Source organism: Martes martes, assembly GCF_963455335.1.
Source record: "Martes martes genome assembly, chromosome: 3".
NCBI lineage: Eukaryota > Metazoa > Chordata > Mammalia > Carnivora > Mustelidae > Martes > Martes martes.
Genome location: NC_137890.1, coordinates 122,532,476 through 122,551,708, shown reverse-complemented (window position 1 = coordinate 122,551,708; position 19,233 = coordinate 122,532,476). Strand labels below are relative to the sequence as shown.

At 37.6% G+C, this 19,233-nt stretch overlaps 1 protein-coding gene across 1 annotated transcript in view; it reads right to left on the bottom strand.

The window, feature by feature from the left end:
* Positions 1-18,803, bottom strand: part of CCDC141 (coiled-coil domain containing 141) — a 199,882-nt gene extending 181,079 nt beyond the window's left edge. The window contains exons 1-2 of the mRNA XM_080799858.1: positions 18,569-18,803; positions 16,094-16,216 (exon numbers count right to left, since the gene is read on the bottom strand). Of these exons, the coding sequence (XP_080655984.1) occupies positions 16,094-16,216; positions 18,569-18,670 (225 nt within the window). The 5' untranslated portion in view covers positions 18,671-18,803. The remainder of the gene's footprint in view (positions 1-16,093; positions 16,217-18,568) is intronic.
* Positions 18,804-19,233: the final 430 nt, after the last annotated feature.

Here is a 19,233-nt window from a genome sequence, read left to right as displayed (position 1 = left end):
CAGAACTCTATTCTAAGTTCCAATGTCTATTAAACACCTTTATATACATCTTTTAATTCCAATGATTTTCCACCTACATTCACCCTGCTTAATGTTATAAAGATAAACTTTCTCAAAGTGAATTTTTATCAAATCTCTCCCCTGCTTTAAGAATCCTTACCTGGACACAATCAATTCTAACTGTATAGCCCAACATGTACTGCTTTCCAGCCCAATCTTCATTCACCGTACCAGTTTAGCCTCATCATTTGACATTTCCTGACAGAGTTCTTCACATACCATGCATATCTTTCTTCTACTTTGTCTCAACAGCTTTGTTAATACCTTTCTCTGAGTTGAATATCGTTCTGACTCCCAATTCTTACTCATCACTTCCTTTGAGATTCAAATAAATATTCTCTTCTATTCGGCTGATGGAACTCTTGCATGAGTTATCTGTCAGCATCTTGTATAAAGTTTTCCATTTATTATTTGGCAGTGGCTATATTTTGAATACTAATCATACCTCTTAAAATAAATTGGAAAGGCAGTGACATATAGCGGCATAAACCATTGTGGAACTTGGGCAAAAGCCACTGCTGAATTTGTTTTATCATCTGTTAAATGTGAATATTTCCTACCTCACAAAGTTGATGTGAGCATTAAATACCTAATGTATCTATTATGATGGCTGGCACATAGAATATAATCATTAAATAGTAACCATTATTACATCTGCAGCCTTTCCAAGAGGTAGGAATTTCTCTTCATTTTGTAACATTTCACACCACAACTCTTTGTGCACCTAATTCTGAGGTGTATACACAGAGAAGGTCCTATAGCCAAATATACCGTTACTAAGTTAATGATAAAAGTTCTAGTAACTATGGGAAAATTCCATTTGCAAGTTTAGCTAGGTTTTTGTAGAAGTACAACCTGATCAATTAAAAGAAATCTCTCAAGAAATTGGTCAGGATGAAAATTTCAGGATTGAAAATGTCATTTGTATTCCTCTGTTTACTTAATCTTCTCTGCAAGCCAATTTTAAGTCCCAGGTAAGATACAAAGGATTTTTGTTCCTGGAAGAAAAAAAATCCAGAATGTATAACTCTTTGTCTTCCTAATCTTGACTAATTATTTAACACTTTTCCATGTGGTTGTCTTAGTTCTGGAATGCAGGCTTCACCAAAGACTTCACTCTTAACCTCACTTTATATAAGTAACAATACACAGACCATGATTCTTTTCTTTTTCAAGCACAAAGCATTAACTGATAATAAAGACTGGTAGATCACTTGGTTATTAAAGATTAGGGAAAGGGGTGCCTGGGTAGCTCAGTTGATTAAGTATCTGACTTCAGCTCAGGTCATGATCCCAGGGTCCTGGGATGGAGCCCTGCATCAGGCTCCCTGCTCACTGGGAAGCCTGCTTCTCTCTCTCCCTCTCCCTCACCCTGCTGCTCTGCCTCCTTCTCCTCTCCTCCATAAATACACAAAATCTTAAAAAAAAAAAAAAAGAAAAAGAAAAAGATCAGGGATATCTCTGATGAACACAGATGCAAAAAAGTCTCAACAAAATGTTAGCAAACTGAATTCAATAATACATTAAATGGATCATACACCATGATCAAGTGGAATCTATTCCAGGGACACAAGGCAGGTTCAACTTCCACAAATCAGTCATGAAATAGGTTCATGAAAAGATGCTCAATATCATTAATGACCAGGAAAATGCAAACCAAAACCAATGAGATATGAGATACCACCCAACACCTGTTAGAATGGCTATTTTTTTTTTTAAGATTTTATCTATTCATTTGACAGAGATCACAAGTAGGCAGAGAGGCAGGCAGAGAGGGAGAGAGGAGGAAGCAGGCTCCCCGCCAAGCAGGGAGCCCGATGCGGGGCTCGATCCCAGGACCCTGAGATCATGACCTGAGCCGAAGGCAGAGGCCTTAAACGACTGAGCCACCCAGGCGCCCCTACAATGGCTATTATTAAAGACAAGAAATAAAACGAGTTGACACAGATGTGGAAAAAAGGGAACCCTTGTGCACTCTTGGTTAGCATGTAAACTGGTATAGCCACTATGGAAAACAGTGAGGAAGTTCCTCAAAAATATAAAATAACACTACTGGGGCACCCGGGTGGTTCAGTCGGTTAAGCATCTGACTCTTGGTTTCAGCTCAGGTCATGATCCCAGGGCTATGACCTCAGGATGGTGAGATTGAACCCCAAGCTAGGCTCCATGCTCAGCATGGAGTCTGCTTGTCCCTTTCCCTTCTCCCCCCCACCCCCGCCCTTCTCCCACTGTCCCTCCCTCAGCTCTCTCTGTCTCTCTCTCTTCCTCTAATAAATAAATAAATAAAATCCTAAAAAATAAATAAAATAAAATAAAATTGAACTACCATATTATCCAGCAATTTCACTTCCTGGTATTTATCTGAACAAAATACAAACAGGAACTCAAAAACATACATGTACCTCTAGGTTCATTGTAGCACTATTTATAATAGCCAAGATATGGCAACTTAAGTGTCCATTAATGAATAAAGAAAGTGTGGTATATATATACATGGAGTATTATTCAACCACACACACAGAAAAGGAATCTTACCATTTGCAACAATATGGATGGAACTTGAGGGCGTCATAAGTAAAATCAATCAGAGAAAGACAAAGGTCATAGAATCTCACTTAGATGTGGAATCTAAAAGCAAAACAAACTCATAGATTGGTGGTTGTCAGAAGCAGGGTGTGCAGTGGGAAAAGCGGGGTGAAGAGGTTTAAAAGGTGAAAGATAAAAAGGTGAAAGATAAAAGGTGAAAGATGAGAGACAAAGGAAGAGGTAAAGAGGTCAGACATGATAAGGGTGCAAGAACATGTACAAAACTCTGATGAGTAAGAAAGAAAGAGCGTAGCCCCGTAAAGGAAGTGTAAGTCTCAGCACAGAGTTCAGCTCTTGTGAGTGTATGAAGTTAGGTTATAGACTTCTGGGACAGGAAAAAAATAAAATAAAATAATGAAAAAGAGAAAAAAGTTACTAGAGATTAAATTTTTCAGTAATATTTGTATCCCCTCTTTTATTTATTATTCAGAATTTAGGCCATCATCTACAAACATAAAGGAAAGCTAGTCACAAGTGAAACATTTATAAATGAATTAAGCAGTACAAAGAAAAATTTTAAAGTTAGTCCAAGTTTTACAAATATGCTAATGGAAGCACAGTCCTGCTCTGTGTTACATATTTATCACTCAAATACAAAATATACAATTTTTAATGATTTATTGTGGGTTTTTTTAAAGATTTTATTTATTTATTTGTCAGAGAGAGAGAAAGAGCCAGCGAGCACAAACAGGGGGAGCAGAAGACAGAGAAGCAGGCTCCCCACTGAGCAGGGAGCCCCATGTGGAACTCGATCCCAGGACCCTGAGATCATGACCCAAGCCAAAGGCAGCTGGTTAACCTACTGAGCCACACAGATATCCTCTTTAATGATTTGTTAACCAACATTAAGCAAAATTAACCAAGGCATAGTAACAGAATCCTTTTGGCTAATTTTAGAATCTGGATTGCATTTGGTTTCCCACATTATCACCATCAGGCAACATAACCATAAGAAATCCACTGAACAATATTTGAGCAATGGGAAAATAATGAACAGCAAATTAGTTACACATAAAATTGTTAATGAAATATGCAATAATGCTTCCAGAACTCACAACCAAACAAGTCACAGTTTAATTACTGCCTTCTACTGTCAGCCTTTCACAAAATGGATTAATAGAAGATTTTCATTTCATTTTTTCAAAATGCCTATGTAATTCATTTGTTTGAAAAAAATTACTTTCTCAGGGAAAATCAATTGCAAGTTACCAAACACTTTGCACAAACACATTTAACCACATATATATTTTTTAAAATGTTACACCAGGAAAAATATTTCTACTTCCTCCTATGACAGTGTCTAATAATTGCTTTATTAATGGCTTTCAAAAATTTCCTACTGGAAATAAATTAGGCTGGTTTTCTTTCATTTCTTGTCCCTGAAAGAAATCTCATCTCATAATTTTCCCTTTCAGGCCCTACATATATTGGCTTGGTTATAAGCAGACTTCTCCTGAGCTAAAAAAAAAACAAAATATTCTGATTCCTAGAAGGTTTCTTCCTCTTTATTCTCTAAATCTACCTTGTATAAAATGATACGCACTAGCTATTTGGAATGTGGTCACTTCAAATTGTGATGTGTATGAAGTACATACTGAATTTTAAAGACTTCATACGAAAAAATTAAAATATCTCATTAATAATTTTTATAATGATTACATGTTATTTGATAATATTTTTGATATATGGGGTGAATTAAACATATTAAATTAATTTCATTTGTTTCTTTTTACCTTATTGGGTGAGTTTGGGCAATTTATGGTCTTTAAATAATTGGTTCATTTCATCTAAGTTTTAGTTGAATTTATGAGCATAGAGTTGTTCATAGTATTCTCATTTTATACTTTTAGTGTCTGTGGGGTTTACAGTGACACCTCATGCCTCCTGCTTAACACTGGCCATTTTGCTTTCTCTCTTTTTTCCTTTCTCAGTTAGGCTAGAGGCTTATCGATTTCATTGACCTTTTCAAAGAGCAATTCATTTCCCTATTGTTTTCCTGTTTACAATTTCATTGATTTCTGCCCTTTATTCTTCCCTTCATTTTGCTTGCTTTGGTTTTAATTTGCTCTTATTTTTCTAATTTCATAAGGTGGAAACTTAGATTGTCGATTTGAAACATTTATCCTTTTCTACTACAAGTATTTTATGTTCTAAAATTTAAATCTGGCAGTTAGAAAATTTAAAATTACATATGTTGGCTTCCATGTGCGGTTTGCATTATAGATTTGTAATTGTTCCTCCTCTAATAAGTATAACACACTAGCCAAGTGGGCTTTTTTCCCACTACATTAATAAAAGTTTAACAGCCTATGGGATCACTGAACCAAAGAATCTCGGGCTCTCAGACAGCAGTGAGCAATAGCCTTGGGTAATTTGGGTTTTTCTAAATTCAATTATGTAAAAATTTGGGATATGTTTTGAGTTGAAAATTAAAGTTTAAAAAAGTGTACTATGAAACTGAGTCTGAGAACTAGTGATTCTTCAGAGTTCCCTGTCTACTGACTAATTGAGCTTTTTAAAAAGAAAACCAGAAAGCCATCTATATAAATATGAGTAATGGAGCTGAAAGGTGAGATTGCCTCTTCTAATTTCACTACCTTGACTCAGGGCCTGAAATTTGTACCATGGAAGCCCCCTTACTGCTCCTCTGGCCCGAAACCTGGAGCTTTAGTTTAATCACTCCGCCATGCAGTTCCCATCACTGTGTCTGCAGGACCAAACAGTGGGGACGACAGAGGGAGGAAAAAAGCAATGCAAAGTCACTTCAAGCTCTGAGACTGTGACTTCTCAGGTCAGAGAGGGTTCTCCCCTTCTCAGAGGTTTAGGCACCCGCCTCTAGGGATTGCTTGGGCTAAGGAAGAAAGAAGAGCAAAAAGCAAAAACAGAAGCAGGGTATTTCCTCCCTTTCTGTATGACCCATGGAAGCCCTCTTTCTACTGTTCAGATGTGAAAGAGAAGACTCTTCTAGAGCTTTTTCTGCCTACCTCTGGGCATACTTCATGGTATCAACCTGCCTTTAAATCTAAGCTGGGCAACGCTGGAGGTAGAAAACAACAACACCGCTGTTTGGTGGTTTGGGGATTCTGATCTCTTCCCCTGATCTACCTGCTAGCTCTTTTCAGCATGCTCTGCATACACACATTCTGCCAGGGTTTATAGCTGCCTTTAATGGAGAGAGGGTGAAGTGTGTTTATTCCATCTTGCCTGGAATTGGAACCAGCATTCCATTTTCAGACAACTTTTTTAAGATAAAAATTCTAATCTCACTTAAGTCCCTGAACCTCAAATATGTGGTGGGAGAGAGAAAGAGGAAACAGGTAATTTGGAAGACTGGGTTAACCAAAGAATCAGAAGTTTGCCTTATTCTCCTGAGGACTAATAGCTTTATGAAATTGTCATGAGAATGATATAGTCATGCCATTTGAAAAGCTCTTGAGTTTTGCACATTTATACATTAATATATCTAAGACAAAAACTATATTTAGAAAACATACATTCTTGGCTAAATACAATATACAGTTGGGTCTTTTCTAGAGCAGAAGGATCTGTTGCCATCTGGATAGAATGCAAAAAGGTATTTCTATCCTAACATTTAAGCTAACTCAGCAGTACTGAAGATTGAGAGTAGGGGTGAGTGGGTCCTGTGCTATCATTTTTATCTCTGCTCTCCTTCATTTGTATTTCTTAAGCTACCCAAGTTCTGTCCAAATGTCAGACCAAGACCCTTTTTGTGATAACCAATAAGGACTATGGGTTCTACTTCAATGAAAAATTTTGTTTGTAGATTTATATTTTAAAGAAGCACCATTTTCTAAGTAATAGCCTAGAGACTATAGGCCTATGACCTAAAAAAAAAAAAAAAAAACTAGTTATAATCCTGACTTTTGACCCAGATTCAAATAAGAATGTATTTGGTGATAAATAACACAAAGCCCAACCAACATTGGGTTAAACATCTACGAGTTTACCTATGTCACAACAAGAAGCCTGGGACTCAATATAATCTTCCACAGTATGAAAGAGGCATAAATGGTCAATTTATAAATGTATTCCCCTATTGTCGGACATTGTTTTGTTTCCAATTAAATTATTCCATTAAAAACATGTGGAAAGGTGCTCAATATCATAGCAAAAGCATTTTCATATCTAGATCCTTACTACTGTTCTCATTTCCAAGGACAGATTCCAGGAAGTGAGGTTGCTGAGTCACAGAATGTAAGCAGTTTACATTTTAATGCTTGCTAGGTTCCAAAATGATTGTGTCAGTTCAAATTCTCACCAACAGTATGGTAGAATGTTCTTTTCCTTATATACTCACTGTCATTGGATATTATGACTATCTTGAGTTTTTAATAGTGCATTAGGCAAATCATGGTTTATTTTTTATTATTATTATTTAGTTTTGCCTCTCAAGCTATTACTGATGTTGAGCATCCCTTTTATATGTCTATTGGTGATTTGCCCCTCTTCTGTGAATTGTGTGTTTTTTATTGATTTTATTGGGTTTTTTGTCTTTTTGACTTTCTTATCAAAATGAAGGATTGTAATTCTTTAACTTTCATATAAACTGCAAATGTATTTCTCCCAGTCTATTGTTTGTCCTTTAAATTTGTTCTATGGTATCTGGAAAACTCATATTCATCTCCAGGACAGCCAAATATCACTTTCTCTGTCAAGTTTCCCCTGAATTCCCTGGAAGTTAGTCATTCTTTCCACACTATACCCATAATATTTTGTGCATATCCCTGTGTGCAGAATTATAACTACAAACCTTTTCCTCCTGTTCAAAAAAGTGTACCAAAATGAAAGTCAAACAGACTAACATTATAATAGATATATTTTTTAACCCGCTTTCAATTTTCTAAAAGTAAATCATTCACAAACTTCAGAATTTTCTTTTCGCTAATCATTAGTACAATCATATCATCTTTCATTTTAGAAAATCTTAGTCCCACTTCTCAACTGTCTCTCCATGAAAACTCGTATTTTCTTCTTTCTGTACCTTTTGTTCATGAGTACTGACTTCAAAATCCCCAGAGGATGTCACTCTTGCTGTCACCCTCTCTTCTAGTTATCTATTGCTGGTGACAAACTGCTGCAAATTTAGTGGTCTAAAATACTTATTTACTTTGCTCACAATTGCCAACTTGAGCAGGGCTCAGTGGAAAAGATTTTTCTTTGCTCCACACAGTTCAGCTGGGAAGCTTAACCAAGCCTGGAGAATCTACTTCCAAGATGGCTCAGATGGCTCACTCACATAACTCGCAAGTTGGTTGGCTGTTACCCAAGATCTCAGCCAGGGCTGATGCTGGGAGCCTCAGTTCTTCTCCACATGGGCCTCTCCACAGTGCTACTTGACTTCCTCACAAGTTGGCTGGATTCCAAGAGTGACTATTGGAAATTACAGAAAGTAAAAGCAGCCAGTCTTTTGACACTGGGTCTGGAAACTGGTACAGCATTATCTATGGTGTAATATTTGGGGCAAAGCAATCTGAGAGTCTATCCAGTCTTAAAAGAATGGACACAGACCCCACATCTCAGTGGAAGGAGTGCCAAAGAATTTATGGCCCATTTTAATCTATCATAATCTTCCCATGTACTGTGTCCTTCTAAATTTGTCAAAAAAGTTTCAGTATTTGATATAACCAAGCCATGCTCAATTCCCTACAGAAATATGAAAGATGCCTCTCTTTCTTGCCAACTATTTGTCATGTGGTGCCCCAGCCCAAAGCAATATGGTGAGTGCCTCGTGCTTCCCACAGGCCTATCAGCTTCCGCCAAGGAGTCAAGTCCAACCTAACTACTGAGCCAAGACCAGGGATAAGATAGTGTCCTCCCCCAATTTTTTACTCTACAGTCTCTGTACCTACAAAATGTTCCACTTACAGAATTTCTTCCCCTCTAACAGACCAACTCCCATCAACACTTCATTAAGTATAATCACACTCTGAACTGGTGCTTAATCTGAACTACTGACAGATTATTTGTGATATTTGCAATATTAATGTGCCTTAACTTCATGTCTGAGAAGCCTATTGTCATAGACTCCCTCTTTAACCAACTTCTCTTATACAAATAATATTCTATCAGATTCTCCATGGCACTCTTCAATCTAAAGAATTTGAATTTTATTTCACTCTATACCTCCATAGTACTTACTGGAGTTGAACATCTCAGAAAAGAAATATCCTATAGACTAGAAAAGTGCCAAGTGAGGAAAGGAAAATCACTAGGAAGTTTCACTGTTTCATAATTGTAAGAATACTTTTTTTGTTGTTTTTTAATGGTAGAAGTTCTCCATTTTCAAAAGTATAAAAGAAAAATTAAACTGCCTACTAGCTCCTATTCTCCCAGGAATAGCCTATCTTATTTCAGTGATTTTCTTCAAAACAATCAGTGAAAAATATGGCAGGTCCTTTATATGTGTAGAACACTAACACACACAGATCCCTTTGAGCCACAGAAAAAAGGAATTCTTGTGTACTGTTGATGGGAATGCACAGTGGTGCAGCCACTGTGAAAGGAAATATAGAGTTTCTCAAAAAGTTGAAAACAGAACTACCCTGTGATTCAGTAATCACACAACTGAGTATTTACCAAAAAAATTCAAAAACACTAATTCAAAGGGATATATGCACCCCTCTGCTTAATTGCAACATTATTTACAACAGCCAAATTATGGGAGTGCCTGGGTGATTCTTGATCTCAGCTCAGGTCTTGATCTTGGGGTCAAGAGTTCAAGTCCCACATTGGGCTCCACACTGGGTGTGGAGCCTACTTTAAAAAATTAATAAGTTAGGGACGCCTGGGTGGCTCAGTTGGTTAAGCAGCTGCCTTCGGCTCAGGTCATGATCCCAGCGTCCTGGGATCGAGTCCCACATCGGGCTCCTTGCTCGGCAGGAAGCCTGCTTCTCCCTCTGCCTCCGTCTGCCAGTACTCGCTCTCTCTCTCTCTCTCTGACAAATAAATAAATAAAATCTTTTAAAAAAAAAATAAAAAAAATACAAAATTAATAAGTTAAAAAAATAGCCAAATTATGGAAAGAGCCCAAATGTCCATCAACTGATGAATGAATAAAGAAGATATGGTATACATAGACAATGGAATATTATTCAACCATTAAAGGAATGAAATCCACGGGGTGCCTGGGGGGCTCAGTGGGTTAAGCCTCTGCCTTCAGCTCAGGTCATGATTTCAGGGTTCTGGGATAGAGCCCCACATTTGGCTCTCTGCTCAGCGGGGAGCCTGCTTTCCCCTCTCTCTCTCTCTGCCTGCTGCTCTGCCTACTTGTGATCTCTCTCTCTCTCTCTTTTTCTCTGTGTGTGTTAAATAAATAAATAAATAAATAACAAAATCTTTTTAAAAAATAAATAAAAAAAAGAAATCTTGCCACTTGCAACAACATTGTTGGAGCTAGAGAGCACAATACTAAGCAAAATAAGCCAATCAGAGAAAGACAAATGCCATATGATTTCACTCATATGTGGAATTTAAGAAACAAAACAATTGAACAAAGGGGAGGGAAAAAAGACAAGCCAAAACCAGACTCAGATGGTTACCACAGCAAAGGTTGGTGGGGGGATGGGTGAAATAGGTGATGGGGATTGGGAATACACTTATCTTGATGGGCACTGTGTAATATATGGAATTGTTGAATCATTATATTTATACCAGAAACTAATATAACACTGTATGTTAACTACACTAGAATTAAATTTATAAAAAATTTTTAATATTGGAATTTGGAAGGTACAAATTAATCTTACCTCTCTCCCCTCAAGATTACAAATCAACTGAAAAATTGACATCAAGGTCAGATACGATCAAAATAGCACCTCTCATTACCATAAAACTGGACCAAAGAATGGGCTGATTTGGCTTTCTATTTTTTCCTCTTAAAATCTAGTCATTGGAACCTGCCTGTGAAGAGAGTTGGGTCTGAGACACAGACACACATTCAGCTGCCCTAGAGGGTGAGATTGTGGCCTGCCTCTGCCAGGCAAGGATTTCCAACCAGGTCAGCGGCAGCAGTGAGAGTAAAAAACATGTGGCCCATGAGTAGACAGTGTCTGTAGGTAGAGACCATGAGGTTGGCTTCCCCATGGCTGCCACTTCTTTCCCTAGTCTCTTTCTTCTTTCCCTAGTCTCACCAATCAGGTAACACAGCACCTGTGTTACCTGTGTTCCCCACTCCTGTAGGGAAGGAGGAGAGATGGGTGAAAACATCTAAGAGAGTAGCATTTCTGAAAGAGTAGAATTTTCTGACTTGTGAGTCTATAGGAAAGTAGGGAAAGAGTGGAAATGGATTTCCTATATGAAGTAAACATTCAGGGTAAAACACTGCTATGATGCAGATAATATACTATAGGTTAGTTCTCTTCCAATACTGTCCTAAAGGGTTCCATCACATTCTCAACATACATGCTAAAATTTTCTCTAGTGTATAAATATGTACAATTAAGTCACACAGATTTACTTTATTCTTCATTCTTAAAGGACCTTATTGGGAAAGTAAAAAGACAACCCAGAGAATGGGAGAAAATGCTGGCAAATCCTATATGATAAGGGATTAATATCCAGAATATATAAAGAACTCCTAAACTCAACAACAAAAAACAAACAACCTAATTAAAAAGTGGGGAAAATACTTGAATAGACATTTCTCCAAAAAAGATACACAATTGTCTAAACACATGAAAGGGGGGTTAACATAATGAGTCATTAGGGAAATATAAAACAAAACCACCATGAGATACCACTTCACACACAGTAGAATGGCTATAATGAAAAACACAGAAAAGAGCAAGTTTGGGCAAGGATGTAGAAAAATTGGAACACATGTATGTTGCTGGTAGGAATGTAATATGATACAGCTGATGTGAAAAATTTTTGGTGTTTCTTCAAAAAGCAAAATGTACCCAAAATAACTAAAAATAGGTACTCCAATACTTTATGCCAATGTTCATTTTAGAATTATCTGTAACAGTTGAAAAGTGGAAATAACCCAAGTGTCCATCAAAGTATGAATGGATAAATAAAATATAGTATATCCATACCATAAAGTATTAGTCATTCATAAAAAGGAATAAAGTTCTGATGCATGCTACAACATGGATGAACCTTGAAAACATTACATGCTAAGTGAAATAAAGCCTACCAGAAAGAACAAATAAATGAGTGAGTCCATTTATAAAAGGCACCTAAAATGGACAAATTTGTAGAGGCAGAAAGTAGATTTGAGGTTACCAGAGAAGGCAGGAATAGGAGTCATTACTTAATAGGTGCGGAGTTTATATTTGAGGTGAAGAAAAAGTTTAGGAAATAGTGGTGATGGCTGCACAACACTGTGAGTGTAATTAATGCCATAGAAATGTACACTTAAAAATAGTTGAAAGTGCAAATTTTATGCTATATATATTTTACTACAATAAAAAAATTTAGGTACTACATTCTTAGTAAATACTCAAGTTTATAGTAGAAAATCACACTTATGTATAGCAAGTTTTAATAAGACGTTTAGCTTTACTACTAATATATTTTGACTATTCCTCATGCATTCATTTCTAGCTAAGTAAATGGGAGTAGGACAAAAATAAGTATTCCCTGGGTTAGAAATTTAGTCAGAATCAGGGAAGCAATAGATTTATAAGTCAAATCAGAGGTGAAATTTAGTATTCTATACTCAAAAGGGTCATTCTTCACTGAATGCTATTATGGTATATGTACAAATACAGGAGCCAGTGGCTGGAAGTTTGTTTGGTTTGTATAACTCCTTTGGACAGTTGCAAGGTAGTTATTTACAAGACAGATGCTGAGGAGAATATTCTCAGCATCATCCTTAACATAATTCCAATTCCTCTTTCCTCCTAGAACCACTTAGAAATGTAATGTTGAGAGCAGCCATAGGCAAATCTTTACCTGACTTAAATCTCTCTCCCTGTCCCCAAGTTTCTTCTTTCTTGTTAGAAATAATTTGAGTATGGTTTAAGAATCTAGATGACTTCTGGGAGTTAATGTTTTTTCCACATGATTATGTTTTCACCACTGAAAAACAGGGAAATAATTTTTTTTCTGGACATTCCACTGGAATTAAGTATTATACTGCCGAAAGGAAAATAGCATCTTCAGGGTATAGACATTACCAACACTAAAAAAACTCATAAAAGTTCTGTTTTTCCAGAAATTTCCCTTTTAGCCTAAGTTACTAGGGTTTGAGATAATCCAAATTCCTCTGATATATTAATTACTAACAGAATATTTATGCCACTTTTTCTTTTAAAAGCAGCAGGTATATATATATATATATCATTGCATTTCCCCCCCACATTTTCTTTTTTTAGGTGTTTGAGGGTAACTGTTTTTATCATAATTTTTCAAATGAAGAACCCGAGACCAGAGAGGATAACTGCTATGCCCAAATTAAAGTAGACCCAGCGCTGAACCCTACACCCTCTCAACACCACTTACACAGCATTCTTCTTTATAATTAGAACAAATTGCAGGGCCCTGTGCATAGGAAAAGGACTGGAATGAATGTTAAAAATTAAATATTATTGGCTTATTGAACTACTAATGTTCTTACATTCAAAAAGCTCATATTAAAACTAACTCGGATGCAACAATTTTGTGCTACAGGTTAAGTTATGCCTACACTGACAGCATAATAGCTAATAAATTGGTTAAATTCATGGTAAATTCTATACATCTGCAATATGGAATTTACCTTTTCATTATATTATTTTTAAATTTTTTTAGACTTTATTTATTTATTTATTTATTTATTTGACAGAGTGAAAGAGCACAAGCAGGGTGACAGCCGCAGAAGAAGGAAAAGCAGGCTCCTCGCTGAGCAAGGAATCCAGCTTTGGGGTTGCTTCCCAACATCCTCTGGGATCATGACCTGAGCCAAAGGCAGCCACTTAACTGACTGAGTCACCCAAGTGTCCCACCCTTTTATTTTTTTAAAAAGTTTTTTGTCAGCAAATCTGGAACAGACTTCAGATTCCTTGATTTCTTTTTTTTAATCAATAACATTGGAAGATGATGCTACTGCTTAAAATTTCTTTGGGGGATGGGTGGTTAAGTTGATAGTGATAGATGGGGTTGAGGAAGGTATGGGAAATGGACATAAAGAGGTCACGACTAGAGGTCTACATGAAGCCAAAAGGCCTTTTTACTGAGACCTCGCGTACTTAGATCCACTCACTCACAGAGAGGGAGAATGGCCCCGTGATCCCATGGCACATTATGGTGAGATCCACAATAGATAGGAAGTTTTGGTCTATCATCTCCCTTCATTTTACAGTTAAAAAGCCTGAAGTCAGGAAGGCAGGTCCATAGCCAGGAGACTGGCATGAAAGGACAGCAGGACTTCAGAATCTAGAACCACAAGCACCTGCTGAGTATGGATCCTGTTAAATGGGAAGCCCTCTCCCTCACCACCCCCCACCCCACTGAGCTCCGAATTGATTTAAGTATGCAAATTTAAGCATAGTTGCTGTGGAGCCAAACTATTTTGCCTAAGACAGCATTACCCCTGAGTTGTGTGGTCCTGGACAGGAATAGGGCTGGGAGAAAAGAGGGAGCCTAAAAGACCCAGACCTCCATGAGCTTCCCCACCACTCACATTTCATTAGTAGACTTGCAAATGCTGACTTGGCATGAAGTGTTAGCGGAAGTGTTAGGGGAAGGGATGCTGTTTCAAGTCCAAGTTAACTTCAAGCACAAACAGTTGGCAGGTATATAAGAAGGAACTGGGGACACAAGAGACCATGAGAAAGTAAACCTCTGGGGACGAGCAGGAATTTTGAGGAAGCATTGGGTTTCCACAGTTCATGGAATTCAGTTTATTTGTGTAGCAGCCACAGCCAGACTTTGAATTTTCAGCTGAATTACTCTAGTTAGGGGCATAATCAGTGCTAAAACATAGATCTTTTGATTCCTGGTTCAATGTTCTTCCACATCATAGGTGTTCTTTTCTTATATACAAAGAACTTCCTGGTGGCCAGGGATTTCTACTTTGAAAAACAGCCCAGAGCCCAGAGCCTCCAGCCCAGAGCTGCCTAAACAGGAGAATAAATTCTGGATTCAAATGGCTCCATCCTTCAGTACTAATTCTTTCTTCCACTTTCTGGTCTGATGTACCCAATTAATTTCACTACTCTCCAATCAGGAAACCACTGTCTGTATATATCAGATGCAGCTTAGATTTGCTCTTAAATCTAGGAAGCAAGTATAAAATCCAGGCTAGATGTTCAAAGAAGCCAGTACTATTAAAGCACTAAAAACACGGAGTCGTTGCTGGCTGCCTGATCAAACCTCTTTGATCTTAGTGAAGGCATTCATTTACCTAAAAGAGCTCTTACTCACAGGGCTGGCTGCATCCCTGGGCTAAGTTTTTAGAAGGGGACACCACTTGGGGTTTGAAGTGACTTTGTCGCTGTTTTGAAATTTTTAATAATTTGATTTCTATATTTGTGTTATGTAAGTAAAGTCCAATCGGAAAACAGAGGAAGTGCTGGGGGATTGGTGCCTTATCTCACATGGGGTCCTGCCTCCCAGAGAGTCTCTGCTATCCTGTCTACTCCCCACCCTTGTTCAATGACCTCTGCCATTTGCCCTGTGGGGGTCAGGGCACAGCTGGGGAAAGGCTGGGATCAGGCCCACACCCTGTGCACTGAGCCATGGCCAGGGCCCAGAGCTTGTGAGGGTGTGCCCTCGGCCAGCGTGTATCCCATGTCTGAAGGAGCTAACAGTAAATAGCAGATAAAATGCAATGTGACAGGTCAAGAAAAAGTTTTTTCTTGCTTTTTGAACAGGAAGCCCACCTTTTTATTTTGCACTAAGCCCCACAAATTACGTATCTGGCCCTGAATTGGTATCTTATCTGGCAATCTCGAGCTAATGTTATTTTTAGATTCTGAACTAAATAACCACACAAATATGGAGTAATAACTCTGATTTTACTAAAATTATTATTTGATTTCAAGAACTCTTAATATTAAATACAAAATCAGATCCTTTCAACAGTTCAACAGAAGGAAAATAAGCTTCTATGTTATTCTTGCCAGCAGGTATGATTAACAACAGAAACTTTGGATCTGTTGTGGAGACTTGACAGTATAATGGATGAAATGGAAAAATGATGGAATTTTTTTTTTTCACTGAGACAGCCAGGAAAAAAAATTAGTTCTTTCTCCACAGTAAAAATATTATCACTCCATATTTTCTATCACATTAGGGAAAGTTTTTAAAAAATCTTGTCACCTCTCTCCAATCCTGGTATTTGCTCATAAATAACTATAGTGCTTTTCCATTATCTATATGGCACTATATTTAATGGCAATAGGACAGTGATGTCAGAGTAATCAAGAGGAAGTATAAGAAATAGATTTTTATTTATTTATTTATTTATTTTTGGCATCTACTTCACATTTTAGTATCTTACCTTGAGCTTGCCCAAAAGAAGTTCATGATCATGAAGAAGCTTTTTGGTCTCATCTTGACTACTACCAATTTCTAGAAGATTGGGCTGTGATTCGGCCAACTGAAGTTGCACCCACTTGCCACACTATAAATAAAAATGAAACAAAACGCACTTTTAGTTCCTCTTGTTTCTTCCCCTTTACCCTTCTCCTTTTTTCCTTCTTTCTTTCCTTCCTTCCTTCTTTCCTTTCTTTTTTACAGTTTCAGTTATACTGTGAACACTTTATTCCTCCCATAGAGATAGGTCTTACTGACATTGAAATCTAACAGGTTTGATATAAATCCATGCCCTGTCTTTTCCTTCATTCTTAGGGTAAATTCTTTTCTCTTGGCATACTGTATTTAAATTAAAAATTCTCAGATGAAGAACACATACAATAGATTAGGTATTACTGACTATTACAAAGTTATAGAACATGTTACACAATTGTATATTCTCTCTCTCACAAAACTTAATTCCATAAAAATAGTGAGATTGCACCTGGGCAAATAGGATGCAAGCTTCACCAAGGGGAAAAGGTTTTATAAATGCTATTTAGGCTGATCAGTGTCTTTACATTGACCTCGCTGGTTCAACTGGGAAGAATAAGCAGCAGAGGAAGCAACAGATTTTTATCCTACATTAAAGTAAAAACATAACATTTTCTAATTTTTGTTGTTGAGTAATCAATAATGTATGTATGATAATGTCAATAAATTTAGACGCGTGTGACAACAGCTGTATGAATGCGGCTAATTTGTTTCCAACACATAGGACACTTTCGGTGTTCCAATATATAATTCACCATTGCACTTCCTGAGGAATTGCTTTTCTAAGAAGCAGAAACTGATTAAGCAAGAGGAACCATTAAAAGGCACTGCACACAGATAAGCAAATTGCTGAAGAGAAATGAAAAAAATGTGTGGCTAGTCCATATCATGAGTGCCTTAAGACCTTTTGGAAACAAACCCACACAGATTAGACACCGACGCTTATACTTCTTCAAGATGGACTTTCTACTCTGAATAGCTTGAGATTTATTTCATTTGGGACAGCATTTAGTTAAAGAAGCTGTGAAAGGTGGTCAGAGGGAACATTCTTAGAAACACAGTCAAGTTAAAATAAGTATTTCCAGCATAATTTTAGGAATTTTTTCCCCCTGTACAGTCAAATGAACTCTGATTCTCCTATAATTTATCCCATACACATTATCCCTCTTCCTGCTCTAAGAAATGTTTCCTATTTGAAGGAAGGAAAAGTTAACTTCTCTAAAACAATGAGTTTGCCTCTTTTCCCTCACTGGCTGAAATTTGTAGTTACTCAAATCATCATAAAATCACATGTAAATCATCAATTTTTGCTATTTCTGCTTCAGGCTTCTTTCCATGTCCACCTATTGCCTTTGAAAGGACTTGAGGGCCAGGGAATCATCAGAGGTGCTGTTTACACGGGGCCAGTTCTCAAGAGCACTGGGAATCACACCAGTAGGAATACTTTACATTCAGTGTTCTAGAGGGAATCGTTTTGCTCAGTATCAACTGCTGTTTTCCTGTTACAAATTTTCATACTAACGTAAAATTCACAGCAATTAAGTTAAATTAAACAGGCCTCAGTCACGGCGTCTAACAAAGGCCAGAGGAATCAGGTTGATGAGGTCCTGAAAGTAACTGGCTGGTGAGCACCGGCTTGTTTGCCTTGTTCCCTTCATTAAACACTGAATTCCTGAAGTAGTGACTTGTCTAAATCCAAGCATAATGTTTCAGGGGTTTTTGCAAGACATTCCATAGGAAATAAAATCGTGGATGTCTTCTTCAACCTAAAGGTACATGGCCATCGTTGCAAACCAGCAAATTACTTGACATAAAATATGCAATAGCCCAAAGCCTCGAGTGTTTCAACTTCCTGATGATAAGGACAAATTTGACGCCTGCCCTTTGCACCTTCCCTGGCAGGGTCTTCATTCTCCCAAAATGTGATAAGGATTCACTAGTGCCTTTACCATGGCAAAAGCAGTGCTACAGAGGGCACATATCAGAGCATCCTATTAGGTGTTCCCTGCCCTCCATCATGTTCGAAACAGCACCAGCCCGTTTCTACTGGGAACGTCCTCTTCCCTCCTCCATCACATCCACTCTCAAAAATCACTAACATTTTACAGGTCCACCTGACTCTTCAGCCTGGTAATCATGAGCCTGCAGTCATGAGTAGCTTGGCTTTAAAAATCAAATTGAAAGTATATGGTAGATTTTTTTGTTTTTGTTTTAATTAAGCTGCTACAGATGTTTTCTGGCTAGCTGAAAGAGAAACCATAATGAATTGCTGAAACTTACAAGTAAGATGTACTTGCTGTGCTATTTTCTATATGCTGAGTCCTGCCGACTATGTGGAATGTTCTTTAGGATTATTAACACCCTGCAAAAAGCCAACAGCCACAGGGAAAAAAGAAAGTTGTCTTACCTTTATGACAGCTATCACGATTTTGGAGTCCCCAGCCTGAACAGCTACTGAACTGACTGTCGTCGTAGAAAACTCCACACCAGGACTTCCTTGGCTGGACATGGCACTTTAGAACCAGAATTTATACTCTGGACAGCCTCTGGACAGATGTGGGTCTGCTGGTCATTTCAGAAGGCAGTCACTGGGGTTACTTAGATTCATTCAGGGAAAGAGCTCAGCTCATACTGATTACTCTGCCAAAAGGAAAGAACAGGAGGTTAAAAATAGACAACCCCATTGAGTTTATCACGAGAGGGGGAGAGAGAGAAGAGAAGGGGAAGGAATCGCCACACCCCTGGTATGGTAACACTAAGTGCCTGATATTTTTGCCATTATCTTAAATGGGGAGGGCAGTTTCTAGCTCTCTGCCTATCAGTTGATGTTTAACAGCAAATGGGGAAAAAATTACATCCTGACAACCCAAATTAATTTTGCCATTGAATCTATATGGTTAGGGTGGACTTTGAAACCAGCCAGTCACGGACCTGGATATCAATCCTTTCAAGATTTTTAAGTCTCCCTTATGCAAAGAAAACCCCCCAAAATGTACTTTAAAAATAAGTTCTAGTGTGTATTTTGGGATTAAGCCACAGAATTGCTTATAATTTTAGATTAATTTGCTTCTC